The sequence below is a fragment of the Bos indicus x Bos taurus genome, chromosome 10 (genome assembly GCF_003369695.1).
Source record: "Bos indicus x Bos taurus breed Angus x Brahman F1 hybrid chromosome 10, Bos_hybrid_MaternalHap_v2.0, whole genome shotgun sequence".
In the NCBI taxonomy this organism is placed as follows: Eukaryota; Metazoa; Chordata; class Mammalia; order Artiodactyla; family Bovidae; genus Bos; species Bos indicus x Bos taurus.
Window position 1 is genome coordinate 31921901 of NC_040085.1, and position 26144 is coordinate 31948044.

The following is a 26144-nucleotide window of genomic DNA, read 5'->3' on the forward strand; positions in this document are numbered from 1 at the left end:
CCTGTAGTTTTCGAACTTCAACTTAATGATTATAATATTAAAAAGAATGTTTCAGGAATTCCCTGGCAGTCCAGTGGTTAGAACTGTACTTCTGCTCCAGGAGGCATGGGTTCAGTCCCTGGTGGGGGAACTAAGATCCTGTAAAACATGTGGCATGACCAAAAAAAAGAAAAGAATATTTCTAGGATCATAAAATACTTCTACCTAAAGTTGGCATGATTTCTTTTTTCTTAATTAAAAATAAATTTTTTAAAAAATTAAATTTTCTTCTTTATAAGATTAAGAGTTAGCTGAATCTAGTTCCTTTTCTGGTATTCCTCAGTTCTTCACTCCCAAAGGAAGTTTCTTGCCCTGACATCAATTTCTACCACAAGAAGGAAAAAGGACCCCTTATTCAACATTGTTCCTTCACATTTCCCCAGTGGGGTTAGCTTAAGGCCTCTGCTGCTGCTGCTAAGTCCCTTCAGTCGTGTCCGACTCTTTGCGACCCCATAGACCGCAGCCCACCAGGCTCCCGCGTCCCTGGGATTCTCCAGGCAAGAACACTGGAGTGGGTTGCGATTTCCTTCTCCAATGCATGAAAGTGAAAATTCAAAGTGAAGTCGCTCAGTCGTGTCCGACTCTTTGCGACCCCATGGACTGCAGCCTACCAGGCTCCTCCATCTATGGGATTCTCCAGGCAAGAGTACTGGAGTGGGGTGCCATTGCCTTCTCCTGCTTAAGGCCTCTAAGCCTTAGTATATTTATTTTTTAAATTCTGTTCCTAGAAAAAAAAAGAAAAGAAAATCCTGTTCCTGATCCATAGTAAGCCGTCAGTGTTTTATTGTTACTGCTGCTGTTACTTTACTATTGCATGGTCTTTTGGACCAGTTTTATAGCCTTCATTCTCCCTGGGGAGACTGCTATTGGTGCTTTGTGGGTCTTTGAGGGGTGCGCAAACTTATATTAGAACTCAAGTGGAAGTGTTAGGTCACAAGAGGACTCCCAGTGTAGATAACACAGGATGGTCGTGCAAAGAAGGGAATTTAAACGATGTTTGACTCATATCCCAACTAATTTTTTTTTATATTTATTTATTTATTTGGATGCATTGGGTCTTAGTCTCAGCACGTAGGATCTTTGATCTTCAGCATGATGGATTTTTTAGTTGTGGCATATAGGATCTAGTTCCCTGAGCAGGGATCGAACCCAGGTCCTCTGCATTGGGAGCACAGAGTCTTAGCCACTGGACTACCAGGGAAGTCCCCCAACTAATTTTCAAAAATAGCATTTATGGTGCTTTTTTCCCCCCTAAAAACAATACATGCTCGTTGCAGAAAACTTTAAAAATAACATTTATTGAATTTCTATTTATAAAATTAGTAGTAACTATTGAGTAAAACTTAGAAAGCACAGAGAGCTTACAGAGGAGGTGCAAGGGCCTCTGTGGGGCCTTGAATAGTCCCCGGGGAGGAAAGTGAGGATGTGATGCCTGGAAATGGGCCAGGATGGCACTGGCACTGTCTGCTCCTCGTGCTGAGTGTCCAAGACCACCCCTCTGTCTCCACAGACAGACCAGCTGTCTAAAGACTGGGCCCAGAAGTGGAATGAGTGGCAGGCTCTCGTGGAACATTACAGAGTGGACATCAACAAGAGGCAGGCTGGGCTGGTCATTGACTCCAGCCTGCCACACCTGATGGCCTTGGAGGACGACGTGCTCAGCACAGGTGTCGTGCTCTATCACCTCAAGGTGAGCAGGCGGGTGCACCCCCCCCTCCCTGAGCTGCAGGCCCCAGAGGTGCAGGAGGGAAAGGCCAGTGGCAGCCGAGGCGGCGGAACTGCCCTCAGGAAGCCAGGCCTGCCCACCAACTGTGACCTGTTTCATTTTTGTATGAATAGAGCAGAAGACTAGAAATCAGAACTAGAAATCAGAATTTGTTTTTCAGCTGCTACTACTGTCGCTCTTGTTTTTGCTTTCTGTGCCTCAGTTTCCTCATTAAAAATAAGAAAGATGCGCTTACATTCTTTTTCTGGCTTCCTAAAGCACAGGAGTGCACTCCTGGAGGTGAAATCCCAACCTCATAATTCCACCAGCACTCTTGAGCGCTCCCTGCAGATACAAGCAGCTCACAGACGGCTTTCAGGGGCTAAAGGGATCAAAGGATAAGAAACGGTTCCCTTCTAGTACTTACCCACTTCAGTCAACCCCCCTTCTCCATTACTAGGTTTGCCTGGGAAAGAAGAGAGGAAGTTGATTTAGGAAGTTTATTAAAAGCATGCAGAACTCTGGAGAGCTGATGGGCTAAGGGTGACCAGGGTGCGACATGCAAGCACCCAGAGAAAATAGAGTGACGTGAAGCCCTTCTGCAAAGACCTGGCTCCCGTCGTTCTTTGTCACCTGGAGGCCACCTTACTTCTAAATGAAGCATTTTGAGAGTTAGTGACACATGGTAGGTAGAGTCTTATATCCTGTCCTCATCAAAAGTGTTTGTCCTATTGTAGAAGGACAGTCCCCGTGGATGGGCTAAACATGCATTGAAGTAAAAGTGTTAGTCACTCAGTTGTGTCCGACTCTTTGCAACCCCATGGACTGTAGCCCACCAGGCTTCTCTGTCCATGGGATTCTCCAGGCAAGAATGCTGGAATAGGAAGCCATTCCCTTCTCCAGGGGATCTTCCCAACCCAGGGAGCAAACCTGCATCTCCTGCATTGCAGGCAGATTCTTTACCATCTGAGCCACCAGGGAAACATATTGTATGTGGCCAGGAGCCCTATGCTCATTGGAAATCCAATCTGCATTTTCATAATTGTCCCCAGCATGTTAAACCGACATTTAAAAGGAGCAGAGTTTATGGGGATATGTGATGCTGCCTTCATCCCTGGAGAAATTAGGTTGCTGTTGCTGCAGTGTCTGTGGTGGGGAGACCTCAATAAGATTCATGCACTTATTAGCAAGTCTGTGTTCTGAGGTTGAGCCCTCAGGGAAGTTGTCGGAGACTGAGCCTCCCAGACAGAAAGTTAAAGTAGCTTGTTTTTTGACACAGCATAAATCATCTCAGTGAAAACGCTCCAGGCAGAAACGGCTGTGACTTTAATAACAAATCTAAACACCAAAGGCAATCGATCGTTCCATTAGTCAGAGCCATAGGGAAAGATTGGAGGTCAGGAGAGACCAGATGGAATAAAACGCTTAGTATTTGAGTAGAACTGATGTGATATGTTGACTGGATGTGGAGTGAGCAGATGAAGGTAGACATCATGTGACAGAGTTAGGGTAGCAGCAGAGGGTTGAAGGATGAAGGGCAGATTGAGTTGGAGACGGGAGATGGATGATCCTGGGTCACTGGCATCCTTGCGGAGTCAGTGCACTGAGACTCACTCACTCCCTCACACACTGATAATGAACCTAGGTATGAGGTCCCAGTCTACTTTTGGTGGGGAGGCTCATCTAGGTTGCAGTGCGTGGGCTTCTCTAGTTGCAACATGCAGGCTTAGTTGCCCTGAGGCATGTGGGATCTTTGTTCCAAGACCATGGATCGAACTCACATCCCCTGCATTGGAAGGTGGATTTATAACCACTGGATCACCAGGGAAGTCTCTCAGTCTACTTCTAATCCTGGCATTTCTATGGGTTTTTACCCATTTCCCCCTTTTCATTTGTTTACATCCTGGGTTGGGTAGTAGTATAACAGTATTCATTCTAGATTCTCTGTTTTTATTTGCTAACTTGGTTCCAGACCCAGACCTAGTCCCTAACAATGGCCTGGGAGCTGTTTGCCTGAGTCACCTCGGGAGGCAGCTTGGGTGGGGAGTGAGCAGCAAAAGGGTGGGAGGAGCACAGGTTATTGATATCCTGGACTTCACCCTCATAACTGCTTTTGTGTTGTTGTTCCTCCCAAGTAAGAGGCATAAAGCAGCAGAGGAGCAGCAGGCGCTGGCTCAGCCCACGTTAAATGAGATGCCAGCACGTTTTGGGTGGTTTCTGCTCTGCAGATCCAGAGGCTGGGATGTGTTGTGGCCTTGATCCCTTTGGGAGGAATGTGCCTCATCACTGGGGCTGACCCTGACCCCTCGAGAGCAGTCTTGACCCCTCTCCCTCCATTCTGGCTGGTGGAGTCTGGAGACCGGCATCCATTGGCTCATGTGATCCTCAGTGGCTAAGCAGGAAAGCCTGGGTTCTGGGTTTTGGGAGAGAGCCAGATCCTCATTTATTACTTCCAGGAGTCTTTCTTCACAAGTGATTTTGGGAGAGCGGCAGGGCCCTCCCTTCTGGCTGCTGACAGTGAAGCCTAGCATGGAACTTTCTAGTCACTTAAAAATCATCAGTCACCAGGCAGGTGGTTTGGTGAGGTTGGAATAGCATGGGCACAGGACCAGGAGAGAAATGAATTCTAGCCAGAGTTGTCCTGTGTAGTATGTGGGCCCCCAGGGCAGCTTATTTCCTATCAGCTTCAGATTCCTCCTCTATGCAGAGGATCATAATACTACATTCTGGGTGTTAAAGTACTAAATGAGAGATGTCTGTAAAGCACTCGGCACGGTGCCCTGTACATAGGGGATAGTTAGTAAATGATAAATACAGCTCTAGACTCAGCTCTAGACTCGCATCTCTGTTGCCACGTCACTGCCTTCCTCAAACAGAGCTGTGTGCTCTTAAACTGCCTTGTTACAGTTTCTACTAACCCAGTGATTCATTGATACTAACTCCAGTTTCCACCTCCTCTCTTATACTCTCTTTCAGTCTTTTTTGATTCTAGATGTGTTTTCCTCCTTTTTGTGCTTTATTCTTCTTAGAATCTGGTGTCTGTTAAACTTCATCTGTGGATCAAGAAGGTAAAAATCCTGTGCTTCCATACATCGTCATAGAAAGCATGTCTCTTTGAGACTGACTTGGACCAAACTTGGGCCACACTAACCTTAGTACCTGGGAGAAAGCTGTACTCATGTGCCCACTTCCTCAGACTAGAGAAGCTCTGACTGCCTAACTCGAGGCTACAGAACAGAAAGGAGCTGGCCAGTGCTAGCTGCTGCTAAGTCGCTTTAGTCATGTCCGACTCTGTGCAACCCCATAGACGGCAGCCCACCAGGCTCCCCTGTCCCTGGGATTCACTTTGCAAAAAGCTCAATGCTTTTTGCTCTGTCCTGCATTGTTTTGCCCACACCTTCCCAGGGGCATCCTGGGCTGCATAGTGAGTGGGCAGAGCAGTCAGAGCAGCCTAGACCAAAGCTGAGAAGTGGTGTGGAAAAGAGGCTAGGGAGGGCATGGGGAGACAGTGACGGTGCTCAAACAGGTGGACTCTCCTTTGGGGCAGGGCTGCATCCCTTTTTATTCTCCTTAAAATGGCTTTGTTTTTCCATTTAGGAGGGGACAACAAAAATAGGAAGGATTGACTCAGAGCAGGAACAGGACATTGGTGAGTGACAGCATATGGGTCTGATGCTCTGTGTAGGTGTTCATGCCCGACAGGTTTCTTCCGAGGAAGCTGAGGGTTCTGAGAGGAAGGAATCTTGGAGTCCTGAAGGGCTGCTCCTCTTTTGCTGCCAGGCTGTGGGTTTTGGACATGAGACGAGGAGACGCACACTGTGGGGCCATCTGGGTCAGGGTGATTTCAGGTGGTGGCTCTTCCTCTTCTGTCATGGTGTGAGATCTTCCAGAAGTGGATTCTGATCTCATCAAAAGAATGGTGGAGATGTTTCCTGGGCTATGCCTCCACCTGAGTGACCCCCCACCCCCACCGCCTCCGTCATCTGTAGTCCTGCAGGGTCAGTGGATCGAGAGAGACCACTGCACTATCACCAGCACCTGTGGGGTCGTCATCCTACGTCCTGCCCGCGGGGCCCGCTGCACAGTCAACGGCCGAGAGGTCACCTCCTCCTGCCGTCTCACCCAAGGTAGGACTACCCACAGCCCAGTTTATGCTGGCATGAGTGGTGGACCAGCTCTGTTCTCAGGAGCCAGATCCAGAGGGCTCAGTGAAGCAGGCTTTAAGAATGGAACCACCAGCCTCTGCACCCAGGGATCTGAAGATTTCCTAATACGCTCCTTTTCCTGTAAATAGAGAAATTCCAAGTACAGGGCCCCAGAGTAGAGAATGACTCTCTGAAATTAGTACCTGTGTTTGTTAGCTGTACATCCTTGGGAAGGTCTCTGAGCCTCAATTTCCTCATTTAGAAAATGGGGATAATAATAGAATCATTGTGAGGATTGAATGAGCTAATCTGTGTAACAGTGTTCTTTCACTCAGAAAATACTCATTATGATGATTAATGCCATTATTACTACTACTATTAATCTATTTAGATTCTGTGTTCTTTGTGGGTGAACTTGGGTACCCCTTCTTCCATGAAGCATTCCCTGAGTGCTCCACCTGAAGCTCCACTTGCTTTCCCCTGGAATACCAGAGCTTCTCCTGTTTATCTCATTAGTTCAATGCATATGCTGTACGATATCCAGGGAGTGCAGATCTTATTGACTCAGCTAAGTGATCACCTTACTGAGGGTAGGACTTAGTCCCCCAGAACAGTGCCCTGCACATTACTGTACTCAGAACATGAGCTGTGGCTTGAATTTAGTTTGGTGTCTATGCCACAGGAGCAGTCATAACCCTGGGGAAAGCACAGAAGTTCCGGTTCAACCACCCCGCAGAGGCCGCCGTCCTTCGGCAGAGGAGGCAGGTGAGCACATGGTGTTCTCCACGTAGCTGTTGACCTCCCTGCTTCGCCTGTCTGGCGGGGGAGCTGAGCTGTGTCTGTATCTGTTGGGACAGGGGCGATGAGGCTTCCTTCCTTGTCCACAGGTTGGAGAGGCTGTTGGCAGCAGTGGCTCTCTGGAGTGGCTGGACTTGGGTGGAGATGTCACCGCCTCCCAGATGTGTCTCTGCCCTTTGCTTTGGAAGGAAAGGTGAGAGAGAGTTGCTCGTTCTGCTGTGGAGCCTATTGGTTTCGCTTTTAATTCATTACAACATGGAGCAGGGAAGAATTGAGTGTAGCAGCCAAGTTGGGAATGAAGCCTGGTCTGAACCACCTTGGGTGGGTGGTCTGAGGATGGTGAGCTAGCCGCTCAGCCAGTGGGTGGCAGGGAAGTGTTCATGGTCCTCATTCACTTCCCCTTGGATATCACACTTCCTTCATCACTGAGAGAGGTATGTACTAATATCACTTGATGTTTCCTGTGGCCACCTTCTCTGTCCGCAAGATTTACATGTGATGTGACTATGGATGTCTGTTGCTGCTTTCAGACCTGCCTCCCATGGATCCCACTGAATTCTGGCCTGCCTGTGTGTGAGCTCACATGTGTGTCAGTTAACTTCCAAGACCAGCTTCCTCTGAGTTTTTTAAGTTATTGTAGGATTGAGAAGCCTCTTTTCCTCGTAACCAAGGGTTCAGGAACTCTAGGAACAACATGAAATATCTTGGGCTCCTGCCCTAATCTACCTGCTTTGCCTGCCTTGAGACTGTGGAGTATGGAGTCAGTTTTCTATGTGATTCGTAGCAACTGCTTTTCTTCTTCACAAAGTTGTCCTTTGTCCACTTCTGCGTAGGAGCTCCCTCCCAGATCGAGATGCCTTGTGGGTTGGATACTGGGAACAGTGGTATCCTTCCATTCTGAAAGCCACCAGTGTCTCACGCCTGGGGGACTTCCTATAGCAAATGTCAGCAGGGAACCTGGTGTCTGTGAGGCCCTGGTGCAGGGTAGTTGTCCCACACCATGAACTCAGGGTGCCTGGGAGGGTTCTGACAGCCCCCGGGCTCCTGCTGCTCTCTCCTCAGGCCAGGAGCGGTGATGGAAGCTGAGGAGAGTCTTGGGTTGGACCTTGATGGCCAGATGTTGGGTGAGGACAGGAGTGCTCTGAGCCCAGGAACACGAGAGCAGGCAGGTGCTCCTGGGAGGGCTGCTGAGGCCTGGAGGACAGAGATCCCGGCCTCAGGGAGGATGGCCAGTGGAGGGCGACTGGGGGCCCTGAGGAGTGGCATAGAATAGAGCGCATCAAGACCAAGGCGGGCTCAGGGCTGAAGCCAGGGCTCTTGTTTTGTCAGAATGACCTCCCTTTTTGTAGTGAAGTCATGAAAGGAGGCCTTATCATAGGTAAGTTCTGTTGGGAAGATACACTGAGGCTGTGTTTCTCCCGAGTCCAGAAGTTTACAGGAAATGGCTCTGCAACTTACTTTTTAATTAAAATTATATATTTATTTATTTATTTATTTATTTTGGCCGTGCTGGGTCTTCGTTGCCACATGGGCTTTTCTCTAGTGGTAAGTGGGGGCTACTCTCTAGTTGAGGTGCTTGGGCTTCTCCTTGCGGTGGCTTCTCTTGTTGGGGATCACGGGCTGTAGGGTGCGTGGGCTTCAGTAGCTGCAGAACGCAGGCTTAGAAGTTGCAGCTCCCAGGCTGTAAAGCACAGGCTCAGTAGTTGTGGTGCATGAGCTGAGTTGCTCTGCGTCATTTGGGATCTTCCAGATCAGTGATAGAAATCTCCTGCATTGACTTCTTTACCATGGGCCCACCAGGGAAGCCCTGGCTTTGCAACTTAAAGAGCCACAGATACTTGAAGAGATACTGGCATTGGGTAAAGTAGCCTTACCTCCTGGCTCTACAACAGGAAGCTGTGTGATCTTAGGCAAGCTACTAAGTCTCTGAGCCCATTTTCTCACCTCTAAGTAAGGGTGCTACCATCTGTCTCTCAGGGGTCCTTGTGACAGGCTGAAGAAGTGGGTGCACATGGAATGCTTTGCCCAGTGCCCGACACCCCACAGCCCTGCTGCCCTGGAAGGTGGCCTCTCTTTTGTTTTCTTGTCCTCGTATCTCACCCTAGCAGACACATTCACCCCAGAAAAACACTGGTCTTCTGTCTTTTTGAAGTCTTGTCAAGCTCTCTACCCCCATGGGCATGGACGTGACCTTTTAGCAGCACCAAGAATGACCCCTTTCATTCAGAGGACAGAGGGTGACTAGAGAAGCAGGCCTCTCCCCCTTGCTGCATCCGATCTTCAGCTCCAGTCCTGGGAGCCTGTGGGCTGGGATGGTCCTACCCAGTTGCCATCACCTGCAGGCATGCGCCAGCCCCTGGCAGCAGTGGGTGGGGTGGGGTCAAGCCTGTGATCTGCTAGACGGGCTGGAGAGACCGTGAGCATAAGGGGCCCAGCACGTTGTCAGCGGGGCTCCCCATCTGGGTGTGTGTCTCCATGAGGGTCTCTTATTTGCTCTTGGGTGATGTAGGCTCTGACGCCTCCTCGTGTCCCAGGTTTCCTTTCCGTCCCCTCTCTCTGGTGGGGCACTTCTCTGCTGGGAGCCTGCAAAGCTAGCACTGACTCCAGAGCAAGGGAGATCGGCCTGTTGGCAGTTATCTGGACCTGAGAGCAGTTTGTCCTTGAAGGCTCTTTGTCATCCGTGTTCTTAGCATTGTCCCATTTGGAATTTGGGGAACTTAGCCTTAAGTGCCTAGAACCCAGGGACACTGTTGCTGCTGCCACTGTTACTGCCTCCTCTGCAAGTGGGTGCCTCTGCATTTCTGCTGCAGAAGCCTCCAGAGCTGAGCAGCCAGAAGGCCCGATAGAGTCCTGGCAGTAGCTGGAGGTGCTGGGGTCCCCCAGGGTGAAGGGCACCATCTGAGAGGGACAGAGGTCCTCAACTGCAGGTAACTGAAGACCGGCCCTTGGTCATCTACCCAGCATGGAGCATTAGGCCAGCATGTTCTTTTTCACTTGCTTTCTGGGAACTTGACAACGTGCTCAGCACAGGAGCCGTTTTTAGTCTGATGGTGTGTGACTCTTCAGGTGAACGTGCAGGATCTGTGGGGATTCTTCCAGACTGCCTCTCCTTGCATGCCTTCTGCCACTGTTGGGTCTGCAGAAGCTGATGGCTAGCTGCAGTTTTCCCCGGGGGAGGTGAAGGAGCTGTCTTCTAGGGAGAAGCTGATTGTACTGGGTTGAAGAAAAAGTTCGTTCAGGTTTCCATAACAGCCTGCGAAAAGCCCAAATAAACTTTTTGGTCAACCTAATAAATCTGAGAGTCAGGAAGGAAACTGAATATTCTCAGGGAATTCGGAATAAATGTCTCCTCCCTGCCTCTTGTAATTGATGGTCTGGATCTTTGTTGGGTATGTCTTAAGACCTTGTGATGGGTTCAGGTTTGTAATTCATCCATGTCCATGGTCAGACACAGTTTGGAGCTGTGATGCAGGTATGATACATACAAATTATATGTGTAAAATGTTTTTCATCAACTGTTTTTTCTGTTTGTGTGGTGCTCGCTGGCTTTTTATTCCATTTGCTAGCCTCTGCCGTACATGTTTTCTGTACACTCCACTGTGTGTGTTTGGCCTTTTGATCGCAGCAGCAGCACCTGTCTTCCCCAGAGCACACTGGTGCAGGTCCCTGGACCCACTGCAGTTTGAGCCCCACACAGCCTCCTTTCTACAGAGGATCCTGCCACTGTGTCAGCTCCCACCCACGCCCCTGTGCCTGTATTCACTCTCCCACCCATCCATCCTTCACTGTCCTCCTCAGGTTACATTAAGACATCTTAATTTCTTCTAAGTCAAAAGCAGCAGACTTTCTGTGAAGGGCTGGATTGTGTTTTACGCTTTGCTGCAGCTATTCAGCTCTGCCAACAAGGCACAGAAACCCCCTAGACAATACATAGACCTCAGGTGTGGCTGGGTTCCAGTAACTGGATTTGCAAGAACAGGCTGTGGACCATGTGGCCCACATGCTGTAGTTTTTGGACCTCTCCTTTCATTCTTCTCTACAAGGTGGTAAATCTCCTAAGTGGAGTGGACTCCTCAGAGTGCATTGCTCAGCCAGTTTGCCATTTGCTTCTGGTGTCAAGTCACTGAGTGAGTTTCCAAGCCTGAGAGCCATGGGCTCCTGGGGTTGGAATGAGGGCCAAGGGTAGGCTAAGCACGGCTAGATCCAGCTTATGTGTCAGCTTCCAGCAAACACTGAACCTTCCTGGATGCTTCCCCTCTGACCCCAGAGCAGAGCGCCATGCATTTGGCTCTTTTAGAAACCTGAATGACAGGAATGGAGAGGCCCTGAAGAAACAGCATGGGAGGCCCATGCATAGAAGGCATGTGAGACCAAGGGAGAGGTTACCATGAGGGGAGAAGCTGTCAGTCTTCAGAGGAAGGCTCTGGGCACCCGTCCACAGTCCTGCAGGAACCTGGTGGCAGAGTAAAGCATGACTGAGTCTAGAATTTTTTTTTTCTTCTTTTGGTAGAGGTGCTGGCGAATGAATCTGAGTCCTTGTACAAGCCAATAGAACCTTTTAAAATTTTGTATTATTGGAAAATTCAGCTGTACTACAAATGATCAACTCATGGCTAAATCATGTTTCATTCACATCCCCAACATGTTCCCAATGCCTCCCCACTACATCTAAACACATCCTGGACAGTTTCACCAGTAAACACATCAGCAGGTGTCTCTGAGAGGTGAGGTTGAGCCTAAAGGTCTTGAACCCTCTTGCAGGGCTCGCTCCCTGAGACCAGCCCTCCCCTGGGGATCCTGGGGCACGTGGAGGTCAGTGTACGTCTGAGTTCCCTCTCCTCCCACTACTAGATCGAGAGGTGCAGTCGTGGGCTCTGAACGTGGATGAGAAGTTCCATTCCCACCATGTTCCCAGAACTTATGCTCTACTCTCATTATACCACATTTTCAGTGGACACCTTTTTATTCTCTTCTTTTTTTTGAATGACAGGGTTTCTTTATTTAGCTAAAATTTTTTTTAAAAAAAACAACCATTTTACTTTGCTGTTTTCCTTAACCAAAATGAACCTGTGTTTCTGCTGAGCCCACAGCCTAGGAATCTGCTAGCCTCAGGACTGCTCTCTCCTCCCACACTGTGACATCACCAGCTGCCTGTGACACCGTGCCGGTGTGTCCCAAGCTGTCAGGAGTCCGGAGCCCTCTGTGCCCTGTCCAAGGGAGAGGGCTGAGGCCACTGTGGTTTGTACTGAGCTGTGTTTGCATTTCCCCCGGGTGACCCGGCCCCTGTGACAGGAGTGCGCTGGGAGAGCAGAGTGACAAGGACCACTGGCCACTGAGGGCTGGAGAGACACCCTACGGGACCCAGATCCCGCAGCAGCAGCAGCACCTCGTGGGGGATGTGAGGCAGCAGATCCTAGTGGGACAGATTAGAGCCAAACAGGAAGCGGAGCTGGAACAGCTGCACACCGGCCTGCGGGTTGAAGACGGTAGGAGCTTGCTTGCCATTCCCATCTCTCTGTGCCCCCCTCCCCCGCCTTCTGTATTCTTTCCTTTGTTTTCTTTGTGATATGATGGAATCTATGGTATTAGGGGTTCTCTCCCCTCTTTTAGAGACCAGAGGCTCTTACAAGGGGCTGAAAGCAAGAATAAGGAAACAGCCTTGTTTTTGGCCCCTCATCGGGGTGATGGTTCTCCTGCCTGCTCCTTCGTGTGCACACATTTGTCCAGGCTCTGCTACTGGCCCGTGTGTGTGCCCACTGCCCTGCTGAGGCCAGGGGCTACATCCCCTTGCCGTGTGGTCAGGGGGGGCCATCACTTGCCCCAGATGGCCCTGTGGCCCTCATCCCACCCTGTCAACCTGGCCAGCTCTTCACTCTGCGCAGGTGCAGCTGTGGCCAGAGGTGCCTGAGTCCAGGGAGGGAGGGAGGGCTGACCTTCTCTTGGGGTGTTTTTGGTTTGCAGACCAGCAGTGGCTGCTCAGAGGAGGGACCCGGCTGGCCAGCTCGTGGCAGCAGCTGCAGCAAGACCACGCAGCAGAGAAAGAACTTGAGGCTGCAGTGCCTTCTGATTCGTGGTGCCAGACAGACCCCAAGACTCAGCCGTACCCCCAGGTCCGAAGCCAGAGCAAGGTGGTGCACCCACAGTTCCTGTGGAGACACGAGCGGAACGTCCGGCGGAAAAGAGCCTCATTCAAGCTGGAGAGGATCATCAAGAAGCAGAGGCTGCTGGAGGTCCACAGGGGACCGGAGCAGCTCAGGGCACTGTGCTGGCTCCAGGATGACCGCCCCCGGAGGACCACCTTCCCAGCCCTCTGCCCCGGTGCCCTGGTCCCAGGGCCTCATCGTAGAAGCAGGTTGACAAGCTGCAGTTCTCCGCGCCTCCGAAGGCCCTGCGGCTGGCACTCAGCCCAGCTGCGCAGGTATAGCCCAGGGAGGCCGCCTGGAGGCACCGGCTGAGGTTTACAGCCCCTTCCCAGGGCCTCAGTTTCTTCCAGCTGTGAAACGGAAAGATGTGTTTACTCTTCTCTTGCTCATCGCTTTCTCTTTCTTCCGACCACTCTTCTTCTTTCTCTATAGTCGGACTCTTCTAAGACTGCTCCTGCCCCACTTTGAGCGGCAGCTCTTGCTCCTTTGGTGACATCTCCTGAGGGAGAATCTCAGCCTCATCTTCCCCGTGCTCCAGACCGTGGCTGTCCACATATGCCTCCTTGTGTAGGTGCTGCCCCTCCATCTCATGCTGCCCCAAACCGCAGTCTGTTCCCACAACAGTCTCCCTTCCCCTCCCACCCAACCAGCAGCTCCAGTCAGTGTCTTAACCCCCACCATACTGAGCACGCGGAGCACTGTCTCTCTGACTCCTGGTTCAGTTTGGGATCCTCCTTTTTCTTTTCTCCTTCACTCCTCATGTTCAATCAAGCGAGGATATGCTGTCTCCCAGACTGCTTGGAACAGAGGGCTGTGTCTACCTCTTCATGTGCTCTGGGCCTAGCAGGGGGCCTCGCACATATTAGGTGCAGTTAATGTCTGTCAATGTTACGTTTGCTCACCGATCAGTCTTAGTCTTCAGAGTGTGTGAAGCATTTCCAACACACAAGGTGGGAAGAATCATGCACCTGTCACCCAGCAGGTGTCATGATTTGCTTTGTCTCCCCTTCTTCATTTTGCTGATGAAGTATTTTAGAACAACTCCTATACAGCATGTCATTTCAATCCTACAGCAAATATATACAGTTCTGATAAAGAAGGGCTTTCCTTGTAACCATATTGTCATCACACCCAACAAAATTAAAATAATTACTCAGTATAATAAAAAACCTAGGCCATATTCAAATTTCTCTAGTTGCCTCAAAATATATATTTATAGTTAAATTAAGATCCAATAGGATATATACACACTGCAAGTGGTTATTATATCCTTCAAGTTTCTTTTAATCATCCTTTTTTGCTTTAATAATTTGTTCATATCATTAATTTGTTAAAGTGGGTCAGTTCTATATGATGTGCTTCTTTATAGATTTGTTTGTTTGGCTCCTTGTAAAGCTGTTTAAGTTATTCTTCAGTTCCTCATGTTGGAAGTTTTCCCTAAAGACGTGATTTGATTCGGATTCCATTCAACCTTTTTATAAGTAAAGAAAATGAGGAACACAGTGTACTCAGGGCTACTTTAAGAGCCAGGGCTCTAGTGTGAAGTTGCCTTATGTACCTGTAGAGCTTTCTTCTGACCCTAAAGGCCATGAAATGAAGTGACAGTTGGTCAGTTGTATCCGACTCTTTGCAATCCTGGACTATACAGTCCATAGAATTCTCCAGGCCAGAATACTGGAGTGGGTAGCTGTTCCCTTCTCTGGTGGATCTTCCCAACTCAGGAATCCAACCGGGATCTCCTGCATTGCAGGCGATTCTTTACCAACTGAGCTATCAGGGAAGCCCAAAAGGCCTTAGGGACCTAGTTTTAATAATTTTATTTATTTATTTTTGACTGTGCTGGGTCTTCATTGTTGCATGTGCTTTTCTCTAGTTGCAGCAAGCAGGGGCTACTCTCTGGTTGCAGTGCATGGGCTTCTTATCGTGGTGGCGTCTCTTGTTGTGGGGCACAGGCTCTAGGGCATACAGGCTTTAGTAGATGTGGCATGTGGGCTCAGTAGTTGTGGCTCTCAGGCTCTAGAGCACACCCTCAGTAGTTGTGGCTCAGGGGCTTAGTTGCTCCGCACCATGTGGGATCGTCCAGGACCAGGGATTGAACCTGTGTCTCCTACATTGGCAGGCAGATTCTTTACCACTGAACCACCAAGGAAGCCCTGGCCTAGATTTAAATCTCTTTCAGAGCAAACTAAGCGGGACTTTATAGTCCCTCTGTCAGCAGGAAGTAGGGACCTCTGACCTCTGAGATGGCTTTCCTTGTCTCCACAGCGTTTTCGTGAATCGGGATCGCTCCACCACGTTACCACCTATGCCTGACCCTACTGAGCAATTATCAGAAGAGTATCTGCCCCTGGCTGCTTCTTACCCCCCAAGGATAGGGCATCTCATCCAGCATGCCCTCTGTTCCTCAGGCGAGGGGCAGTTTGGCACAGCCAGGAAGGCCCTGGCCTGGAAGGGAGCCTCACCCCTGGGCATGTGTCTCACCGAGAGCTCAGAGTCAGCCAGTGTCCAGGAAGTGGAGAGAATGGGTAAGCAGCCCCATCAGATGGTGGCCCAGAGTTTAGTATCTCTGGGCCAGTCAGCTCACAAGTGAAAGCCGTGGGATAAGCTGAAGGTCCTTACCCCTTCCACTCAGACCAGGAGGGCTAAGGACACGTACGAGCAGGGTGGTGAACAGAAGGGAACCTTGGGCCCACGAGGCTGTTGAGGGAGCCAGTTGCAGTTCCTCACATCTTCATGGATCCAAATAGACATTTGGGCATGGAAAGGCAGCCAAGACTTTCTGGGCAGGATTCATACCACCGTCTCCAAGCAGGGCATCAAAAAGACAGCAGAGGGTCCTGGCAGCTAGGGTTGAAAAGTCCTCTTGCTTGTCTCATGGCAGCCTTTTGAAGAGGCAGCACAGAGTGGGGGACCCAGACACCATGGCCTCACTCAGACTCCAGCCCCATAGTGGCTCTTGCAAGAGAAAAAGGTGGTGATGTATCTGACGCAGATAGCGGTTACTCAGTAGGTTCTCTCTCCTGTGTCTGTGCCAAAGCCCTGCCAGCGCCGCTGGAGCTGGAGGAGCCCCAGGGGAAGGAGCAGGACCTCCCAGAGCCAGACAACTCTGAAAGTGACGACAGCCAAATATCTGAGGACTCGCTGGCCGAGAAGGGGCCCGGAAACCCACGGAACAGCTCAGGACACAGTTACCTCACCAGCGGCTGTGGCCACAGCCAGGCCAGAGCACGAGCCTCTGAGAGGGGCTTCACCACATCCTCAGGCAGTCGACCATTCACCTTGGCTCACAGGAGTGTTTCCCTCGACAGCCTGATCGATGCTGAAGAAGAACCAGGGGACCATTGGCAAGGAAAGCCTTTCTTTGGTTCAACTGATGAGATGCCCACGGAGACTTTCTGGCACCTGCAGAGCCCCATTCTGCCTGCAGGGGGCCAGGAGGCAGTGTGCAGGCTTGGTCCCATCAGTCACAGAAGAGCCCCCAGGCTAGATGCCATCTTGCCAGTGAGCAGTTCATTTTACCTGAAACCCCAGCCGCAGCCGCCCTGTGAGCAGCCTGAGGTGGCGGTGGAGGGAAGCCCCACCGAACCGGCCACCATTCTCCAAGACATACAGCCCTCCAGAGGGAGCCCTCTGGTGTCCATGGATTCCTGGTTCTCCTGTGACTCCAAGATCAATCCCAGCAGCCCCCCACATTCTTTATGTCCAAGTCCCGACACCCAGGAGGTTCAGTGCTGTGGTTGGGAAAGGCCTGGATACTGGCTCAATACAGAAGAACTCAAGTCACCAGGTACAGAAACCATCCTGCCTTTCAGCTCCACACTGCCCCCAGCCAGCACTGAGCTGCCTTGCAGCATTAGAAGTGTGTATACAGACCCTGTTTCTGGGTCTGTGTCCCTCTGGGACCCTTGCAGCCTTCTTCAGCCAGGAGCTGAGGGTACCTTTCAAGCCAGTGGGGTCCCTGAGACGGCCCAGCAAGGCGTCTCTGAAACATCCAATTCTAGTGTGTCCAGCTTGTTGGCTGCCTCTGCCAGCTCATTTACTTATATTGGCAGCGCCTGTGAGAGAGACTGGGCTGCCCTCCAGCAAAAGTACCTCCTTGAACTGTCTCATCCTGTTTTGGAGGCCACGGGAGCCCCCAGGCCAGTTTCCACCTCCCTTAAGGAAGACTCTGGTTCTCCGATTCAAGCTTCCGGCAGGGGAGGAGATGCTATATTGCCAGTTGGTCCTGGGGCATCTAGCAGCCCAGATTTCAACAATGTTCCAACCCATCTGTCCAAAATTAGGCGTTTGAGAGCAGAGAAAGAACAGGACAGTCTGAATGTCAAGGTAGGAGGTACTTCAGATTTCTTTACAACTAATGAGAAAGAGGTAAGTCATAGTGGAAGTTACTCAGCAGATGTAGAATCGTTGACTTCTGGACCTACAAACGCACAGGTCTCTGCAGCAGAGAACAAGATGGTATATCCCATGACGGCAGCACAGGGAGTCAGAAAGAGCAGCTTGGAGGAGTCCTCTCAGAGCAGCAAGAAACCTGGACTCATGACGTCCTCTGATGAGTGTTTCATCCTGAAGAACCCTTGTCACCATATTGTCACCATAGCCACCAAAGACCCCCATTGGCCCCGAGGCTGGGCTCCTTTGAGGAAGAAGAGAGCAGGCCCAGTGAGGCGATTAGGTCAGAACAGCCACCGCCCCCCACAGGAAGAGAAGACAGACTCCCAGGAGAGCTCCGTGGAAGCGGACGGAAGACACAGCAGGCCTTCCTGCCCCTTTCCGTCTGGCCCAGAGCTCTACCTTCACTCTGCTCCCTGGAATCCACTTCCGTCTTCCCTGCAGCCACCTCCCTTGGAAACATTCTATGTGACCAAAAGCCGAGATGCCCTGACAGAAACTGCCTTGGAAATTCCAGCTTGCAGAGAAGCAAGGGTGCCCTCCCCACCCCTCAGGGAAGCCTGGGGCTTTGGACATGAACACCAGGTCCTCCAGAATGTGTATGTGGAGAATAAGTTGCCAGGACAATTACAAAACCAGAATTCCAAGATTGTATCATCTCAGCAGGTCGCAGCCGAGAGGCCAGTTGATTTGAACACCAAGGAAGTTTGCAGAGAAAAAGGGAAATGCCTTGGAAAGGTTAAAGAAAGAAGCCATAATTCGGTTTATTTTTTTGTCACTCAGAATGGACATTTTTTCCCATCTACCAGCATAAAAGTATGTGAATTTGAAAATCAAGTTGGAATTTTAAATAAACACAGTCTTGCAACGCTCGAGCAGGGAGCAAAGGCTCCTGTGCAGTCCCACTGCAGTGTCTCCTCAAACAGTTCTGGGTCGGGGAAGCCTCTGCTTGCGTGTGAATCTGAGACGGGCAAGGAAGAAGAGCAGGGGCGGAATGCAGTCCTCACACAGGCCCAGGCCTTTGACGCGAAGAGACACTTTCCTTCCAGGGTTAAGTCTGATTTCACCTGTAAAACCATCTGTTTAGCCCCCGACAAGGACAAGCCACAGGATGCTGCTCTTCCTTTGAAGTCTAGATCAGTACGTCATGAGGTAAGCAGCCCAGAGACAGTGGCCCTGGGTGAGAGTCCAGCCCATAAGGAGGAATGGAGGAATGGAACTGGGCTTCTTGGAAAAGCACCCCATTCCAAAGACGGCTCAGAAGAGTTTAGGCTTTCACAGACTGAGTCCACATATGAACAATTCCAATCAGTTACATGCTCTCAGGAAAGAAGCCTCAGCGAATGCAAAGTCCCTGGAAAAGCGCTTAAAGCAAATCCCAAAGAAGCACCTCCTGGAAAGACATGGGATGAAAGAGTTAATAATGCTGATGAGATGGCTAGGCTAATTAGGAGTGTGATGCAGCTGGAGAATGGCATCTCAGAAATTGAATCCAAACAGGGTAAGCAGCTGCACGCTTCCCATCCACCAGGAGTCAGCAAGGAGTTCATCTTCCAGTACCAACAGGACCAGGAGACGGCTGAGGGCGTGCTGAGGACAGGCAGCTTTGGAAGCCACCCGCCCTTCAAGGATCAGCTGACTTCTCCCAAATGGACAGACAGTGTTATCTGTAGGGATGATGAAGCTGGGGAAGTGGAGGTGAATGGTAGCACTGATCCCCGGGGACCTGGCAGCAGATTTGTGAGAGGGCACACCTACCCAGCTGTGCTTGACACACCTGCCAGGGACTCTGGTGGTTATTTAGGGGTGTGCACTGTTTGCAGAGAATGCACCAATGCCTCTGCTTACCTGAGGATGAAAGCATCAGCCAGAGCTCTGCCATTGCAGCCCAGGCCCGAGGGGACTTCTCAGGAGGGCAAGGTTGTGAATGCAGTGCACCTCAGACGTCAACCCCGCAGCTTGGGAAGTCTGGAGGAGCTGGAGACTGTGGAGGGTGTTCAAGAAAGCCATCCTGCCAAGTGCATCCATCATTCTAAGCAAGAGGAGCCAGCAGTTCAAGGCAGAGTGGAAGAGATGGCTGCTCAAAGAGGGAGCCTAGAGGAGAAAAACACAGTCTTGTCGACTCAGAGACTCCCTGGCCTGTGCCACTGTTGTGTGCACACACTGTTCAGCCACAAGACCGGCCTGTCACCAAGCCAGCCAGACTCCTGTATGGCTCCTCGCCAAGACCTGAGTCATACCTTGCTCTTGAATTCAACAAAGCTGCCAAGAAGCTATCTTTATGCACCTAATACTCTAGGCATTTCTTCTGTTGACTATGTGTTGGATCCTACCATGCTGAAAATGCCCACCAGTCCCTTGGTAGCTGGAGCGGGGCAGCAGGACGAGAGTGGAGCGTCCAGACACCATAGCCTGAAGGGAGACAACAGACAGGGCTCCACTGTGGCGTACTCTGCTTGGCCTGTATCTGTGACATCCATGGCCATGGGACCTCGTGGTCAATCCAGTGCACCAGGGAGCATTCCCCTGGGGGCAGAGGGCAAGGGGTCAGCAAGCACTGGTCTCCAGGACCAGGGAGGGGACCTTAGAAGCAGCTCGATGGGCCTGGGTAGCAGGGTAGGCTCTCCTTCCAGAGCCGAGGCAGCTGAACCAAGAGGACCAGACAGAGCTGGTGCCCTGAATGGGGCCTTTAGCCTGCTTGAGAGGAGGGTTGGCAGCCCCTTGGAAGAAGGAGACGACCAAGGCAGAGAGGTAAGGCAGGAGGCCGAGGACCTCAGTCCTGCTGGTGGGGCTTTCTCAGCGCCTATGTCCCCACCAGTGGTGCCTCAGCTGGAGCCCTCTGCTCAGCCACCAACAAGCTTGGCTGTTTTGGAGGAGACGGGACAGGCAAAGACTCAGGGGAAGCCGCTTTATGACGTGGTGGCTGGGGGCACAGTCCTGCTTTCCAGCAAGACTTTATTAGAACCTGAATGTTCTTCAAGTGCCCCCGGCAGGCTGCAGTGTCCTCAAATGGGCCAGTCAGTGGCCAACAGGACCACAAATGAACCTGAAGCACGGGATCACATGGCATCTCTCTCCATTGAACCAGGACACCTATCAGTTGACAAGAGGACAACTGTCCTTCAGTCCATACCCCCCTCTGCAGACAGGTTCCATTCTCTGCCCAGCACTGACACTGACATGGGGCCACAGTGTCCCTCACGGACTCCCTCCCACACTGAGCCTACTCCAGGTGGGAGCCATTGCACCGGAAAACTGGAGCATTTCCTGGGAGCAGATGAACAATCTATGTGTCACACAAGCTCTTCTGAAATCACAGAGAAAAACAAAGAAGCAACCAGAGCGCCTCCCTCTGCTGATGCTCTGGGTTCAGATAGTCTTCCTTCTTCAGCAGCCTCCAGGGAGGAGGACAGGAGGGTGATGACAGGTGAAGTAGTGGCTGCCTCACTTTCTCAGGCCCCTTTTGAGGATTCTGGACAGATTGCACAGGGGAGAGAGCTATTGGCTGTGGCCGAGGGCATGCTCCCTGGCCATCAGGAGAGCAGCCCAGCCCACCAAGAACCTGGGACTCTGGACTGCACATGGGGAGGAGGTTCAGATAACTTCCAAGCCATTGCACAGGGAGGAAAAACAACCTGTTTTGAAAGTCACCTTGTGATCTCTGTTGTTCAGAATTCAACCAGCCTCTCAGAGCCTAACCAAGACCAGGGCCAATGCCTCAAGGCTTCCACCAGCTTAGAAGAAGGGAGGGCAAGCCCCAAACGGGGTACTGTCCTGCCTGGAGCCCTGAAGCGGGTTGGACTGGAAGCTCCCTCACAGCCATGTGTGAAGCGGGAAGGGAGTGTTGGCTCTGGGCCAGCAGAAGCCTACAGGGCTGGCATGGAAGGTCCCAGGCCAGCTCTGTTGCCGGATCAGAGCCCCGGGGGAGTCAGAGAGGAAGCCCTGAGCAGATGCCCACAGGAAGACTCGGGTTTTGGTGTCTCCTCATGGAGCCCTGGTGGCAGCAAGACCCTTGGCCTATCCCAGGGCCAGGAAGAGAGTAGATCTGGTCCTTGCTGGCAGCCGCGCAGCCCTCAACCTGTTGTTTGGGCTGCCCGTTCCTCCCCTCCCTCCACCTCACTATGTTACAGAGATGGTGACTTGGGCAGGGGGCCTTCCACGGCCCCTCTACACCCTCACCACCCTGCCAGGGTCCCCTCCAGGGCCTGGGGAATGGAGAGAAGAGAGGGCCATGGCGGGGAACCTGGCGTGCTGTTGGCGCATGGCTTTGAGCCCAAAGGCATTAATGTGGAGCTGGGGCCAGCAGACGGCAGCACCCTGGAGGCCTCCGCCACTGCGGTCCTGCCTCTGACTGGGGGCTGCAGCTCCCCTGCTGCCCCCGACATGAGGACGAGCCCCCCCAGCCACTCGCTCACTCGCTCCAGATCAATAGGGGATCCTGAGAAGAAGGCTGCGGAGAAGAAAGTCCGAGCCAAGCTTGAGGCTCTCCCTTTCCCTGAGGGCAAGTGCTCCGAGACACCCGGGAGGTTGCAGGACAGCTCTGTGGGGGGCCAGGGTGCGAAGGGCTCTCAACCCAAGCCAGCAGCACTGGGGGGACCACACACCCTGAATTTAAGTGAACGATGTGTTGAGAGTGAGCTGCTGGAGGGACTACAACAGGGATGTTTGGGAAATGACATCAGATGCCTTCCAGAAGAGCCGCAACTTGCCCCAGGGTCCAGGGATCATGGTGGCTTGCATCCCCAAGAAAAATTCATAACAGAGTTAAAGTATATCTCCAGATCCCAGGTTGACAGTCTATGGGAGGAGGAAGAGCAGCAGAGAGACCAGGCTGCAGGTGGCCGTGAAGACCCTGCGGGGGTCAGGAGTCCTCCATGTGCTGATGAAGGTGGCTCGGACAGCTGTCAGATTAGAAGTGCAGACAGAGAGGGCAGGACGGTGGCCAGGTCCGTGTCCAAGACGATCTCGCCCAGCTTTGGTGACTCAGCCGCTGTCTCCTTAGGGCAACGCAGAGCACACTGGCCGGCAGCGCAGGGCCCCAGGCAGCCCTCTTCTGGTGGGGAGCAGCCGGTGCCCCACCACCGGAGTGCACGTCCTATAATTGCAGTCTTCTCTGGTCGCAGATACTCCAGACCGCAGTTCTCTGTGGTCAGCTCTTCCCGGTCTCTTCAGGAGCTGAACTTGAGTGTGGAGCCTCCTTCCCCAACAGAGGAGGATATCGTGGAGCCCAACCGATTGTGGACCTCACACCCCAGGGGCACTTCCTCAGAAAAATCTGCGGTGAGAACATCTCTGAACGCTGAGGGCTGTGATCAGGAAGCCTCCTCTGACTTGGACAGTATTGCTGCTGATCTCAGGCCCCTGCCACCTGCACCCCCGCCTTACTCAGCGACTTCAGGTTTCTCGAGAATGCCGACCCCCAATCTCACGTCTGTCCATCCATCTGGTGCTCTGGAACAGGCCCAGTCAGGAAAGCCAGAGAGACTGGGTGGCCAAGCCAGGCCAGAGGAGTGGCACTCCACGGATGTGGACAGAGGAGCCCTGCTCTTGGGCCCCAGTGACGTCAACCCCTGTATCCTTCCCTGGCATCCCAAGGGGCCTGCACGCGCTGGCTGGAGGCGGCATGTGTTTGGCGGTGCAGTCAGTGTCTCCCGCCGCCCCACGTCGCAGGGCCTGACACCACCAAACGTGGCCCAGAGCAGCATGGATAGCCACGTAGAGGACCAGAGCTCCTTGTTCCGCTCCCACCTCAGCACCTTGGCCAGCGCCCAGAGCCTGTTGAACAAACGCAGCAGCGTTGGAAATGCCCGAGGTTCACGTAAGGCCTGGGAGGTATGGGGATCCTTGCCTGCCCTGAGGAACCCTGACACCCTGATCAGCTCTGAAGGAGCAGCCCCCTCGAAGGGTCCTGATAAGAGAGCCCAGTTCCTGGGCACCCCTGATGAAGTGGGTTCTCTGAGGAGGGAGCCTCCTTGGGCTGAGGAAAGCACTGCAGGTCCAGTGGATGAGATTATGCTGCTGTATCCATCCGAGGTAGGTGGTCCCATAGCTCAGTCCAGGATGGACACCTTGGAGCAAGGCACGCAGACCCTGGGCTGTGGGTCCCACTGGAGCTATTCTGACTTCTCATCTGCCCAGTCAGATCTGGCCTCCTGGGCCAGCATGCACAACCTGTCTCTCCACCTCTCGCAACTCCTGCACAGCACCTCGGAGCTGTTGGGGAGTCTCTCCCAGCCAAGTGTGGCCGAAAAGGAGTGGAATGCCAAGAGGGACACCCCTCATGAGGTGCCCCAGACTCGGATGACAGACGGCTCTACTCAGACCACCGTGGATGAGGGCATCCAGACTGACCTGGCCTCACCACCTCTCCACCTCCAGGCCCCAGAGGCCGACCCTCAGAAGGTCAATGTGATCCTTGAAGGGCTGGGCTCAGATCTCACTAGTATGTGTCAAGGAGAGGGACGTGTTCCCAGGGCACTTCAGAAGAGAAAGGCAGAGGAGACAGTGTGGAAAACAGCAGGGCCCTTAGATCTTCAGGGAGAAGACAATCTTTGCAGGCCCCAGAGTGCCCCTGTACCCTCATTCCACTTCAACTTGCAGAAAGGCCCCTTTGGGCAGAACCTGCCTTCTCTGAGCCCCCAGGCTTCTCCAGATGCCCTTCTGCCTCCCAGCTCCCAGGCAGAGGAGCCCTCCTGCCTGGCTGTTGGCAGACCCTGCCTCAGCGCGTTTTCCTCCCCAGGGCCCTGCCCCCACCCTGTGGAGTCTGTTGGGGAGCTCAGGGTGCAGGAGCAGGGGTCCGCCAGCACCTTGCTGGTGGACAGGGCCTCCTCCCCGATCCTCACACTTAGTGCCAGCACCCCAGGGTCGGGGATCCCCCCAAGTGCCTTGTCTCTTTCATCTCCCTCAGCACTTTCCCTTGACAGCCTCCAGAAACTCGTGTCCAGCCCAAGCCTTCCCCTTCCTGCCCCCCGGCCTCCAGTGGGTAATTTTTCTCAAACCACTGATGAGGCAGATGGCTCTCAGAGAGCAAGGGCTCCATGTGGAGAAGGTAGAAGTTCCTTAGAAGGGGGCAACCACAGGCCCTTCTTTGGGGTGAGCTCCCAAGGCAACCCACAGCAGAGCACAAAGCTCCAAGTCCGTTTTGTGCAGCAGCCCCTGCAGCAGTGTCTGCCCAGGACCACTGCCGGGGTGCAGAGCAGACTGTCACCCCCTCCACTGGGGAACAGGAGCCAGAGGCTGGCTGACAGCTTTCTGCCTGAGGACATGGCCTCACTAGAGTGTGGCCCGCTGAGTAGAAGGGGGCCAGGTGGATGGCAGAGCAGGGTGGAGAAAAGGGGTGAGTGCTCAGCATCTCCCGCGGAGCTGCAGCCCTCTCTGGACGGTCCCTGTCCACGGGGGGTCCTCCAGCGCCACAGCCCCTGCCCTTTCTCTGAGTTGACTGATACCCCAGGGCTCCAGGGTTGTGTCTTGGGCCCGCCTGTGGCCTGCCAGCCTGGGGGACTTCTGCCCCCCGGTTCCCAGATGCACACGGCTCCTGAGCCCCAACATCATGGTCTGAGGGACCTCCCCGTACATAACAAATTTAGCGACTGGTGTGGGCCTCAGAATAGCTCTCCTGGAGGGCCAGGTACCGTGGATTCTCTGGGGACCAGATGTGATTGTAGCTCTGGAGAGCAGTCCCAGAGGCTCCCACAAGCCCCTCAGGACCAGATTCGGGCACCTGAGTGGCCCCAGAGGGAACAGATCCCCCTGAAAGTTGGGGCCCAGAACCTCTCCCTCAGCACAGAACTCACAGAAGCAAAACTGCACCATGGCTTCGGGGAGGCAGACGCCCTGCTGCAGGTGCTGCAGAGCGGCACGGGGGAGGCGCTCGCTGCTGAGGAGGAGGAGCTAAACGCCCGGTAAGGACCCGGCCCTGGGTGGGACGCCAGAGAAGGCTAACAGCTGGCTGTTCCCCTCTCCCTGGCTCAGCTCTGGGATCTTCCAGGGGTCAGAGATAGATCTTAAGATGGAGAAGGGGCTTCAGGGTCAGCATCAGTGACTCAGTCACGTTCTGTCTCAGGCCAAAACACACAGCAGAGACCCTCCAGAGGAAGCGGGCTGAGGGACTTCAGAACTCCCGTTGGACGCGAAGCCTCAGCCCCAAGAAACAACTGAGCTTCGCCCGGGACTTTGACCTCCCCAGCCGGCGCCGAGAATACCTGCAGCAGCTGAGGAAGGATGTTGTGGAGACCACCCGGTAGGTGGACCGAGTGCCCTGCGGGGAGCCGGTTCGGTGTGGGGTGAGAGCATGTGGGGAGCGGGGCCCGGACTCTAGTGTCCTGGACACCAGAGGCCACAGCTTTGTATGCCAGGAGTGGGTCCTACATGCCTGTGGACAGTGGTAGGCAGCTGTGGAGAGAGAGGCAAAGGGGAAGAAGAGGGTGGGAGGGAGCTGTGGAGGGGGTAGAGTGGATAGAGGGGCCATGATGTGCTATGTAAGGCTGCAGGCCTGAGCCTCAGGATGTTTATAAAACCAAACTTGAAGACCCTGTGGGCAAAGAGAGGATGGGTCTTTCAAGAAGGCAGTGTTGCGGGCCTGGACCATTGCCCACTGACCACGTTAGAAGGCATCTCTCCACCCCTCTGGTTTTCCCCAGGAGCTCAGTGTCAACATCAAGGTCTTCTCACCCACCCTCTGACATAGAGCTGATGCTACAAGAATACCAGCGGGCCCGTGAGGAGGCCAAAGTGGAGATTGCCCGGGCCCGGGACCGACTGCGGGAGCGGACTGAACAGGAAAAGCTGAGAATTCGCCAGCAGATCATCTCCCAGCTGCTGCGGGTGGGGAGTGGGGCAAGCCTCTGATTTCAGGGTGGGCTTGGGCCTGGGGCAGACCTCAGACTGGGTCAGCCATCACCATGCTGCCTCTGAGTCTTGGAA

The 26144-nt window shown here is 52.9% G+C and overlaps 1 protein-coding gene across 7 annotated transcripts in view; it reads left to right on the plus strand.

The window, feature by feature from the left end:
• The window catches only part of STARD9 (StAR related lipid transfer domain containing 9), a 121484-nt gene that overhangs the window by 73716 nt on the left and 21624 nt on the right, over positions 1–26144 (plus strand). For 4 of the 7 annotated variants that reach the window (XM_027553651.1, XM_027553652.1, XM_027553654.1 and 1 more), the window contains 11 exons: positions 1550–1729; positions 5342–5393; positions 5734–5871; positions 6572–6654; positions 6777–6880; positions 11980–12173; positions 12649–13105; positions 15096–15355; positions 15868–25123; positions 25285–25461; positions 25862–26045. In XM_027553651.1, the coding sequence (XP_027409452.1) occupies positions 1550–1729; positions 5342–5393; positions 5734–5871; positions 6572–6654; positions 6777–6880; positions 11980–12173; positions 12649–13105; positions 15096–15355; positions 15868–25123; positions 25285–25461; positions 25862–26045 (11085 nt within the window). Of the gene's footprint in view, positions 1–1549; positions 1730–2244; positions 2430–5341; positions 5394–5733; positions 5872–6571; positions 6655–6776; positions 6881–11979; positions 12174–12648; positions 13106–13313; positions 13398–15095; positions 15356–15867; positions 25124–25284; positions 25462–25861; positions 26046–26144 lie in introns of those variants that run through there. The other 3 variants (XM_027553655.1, XM_027553656.1, XM_027553657.1) reach the window with 3 other exon arrangements.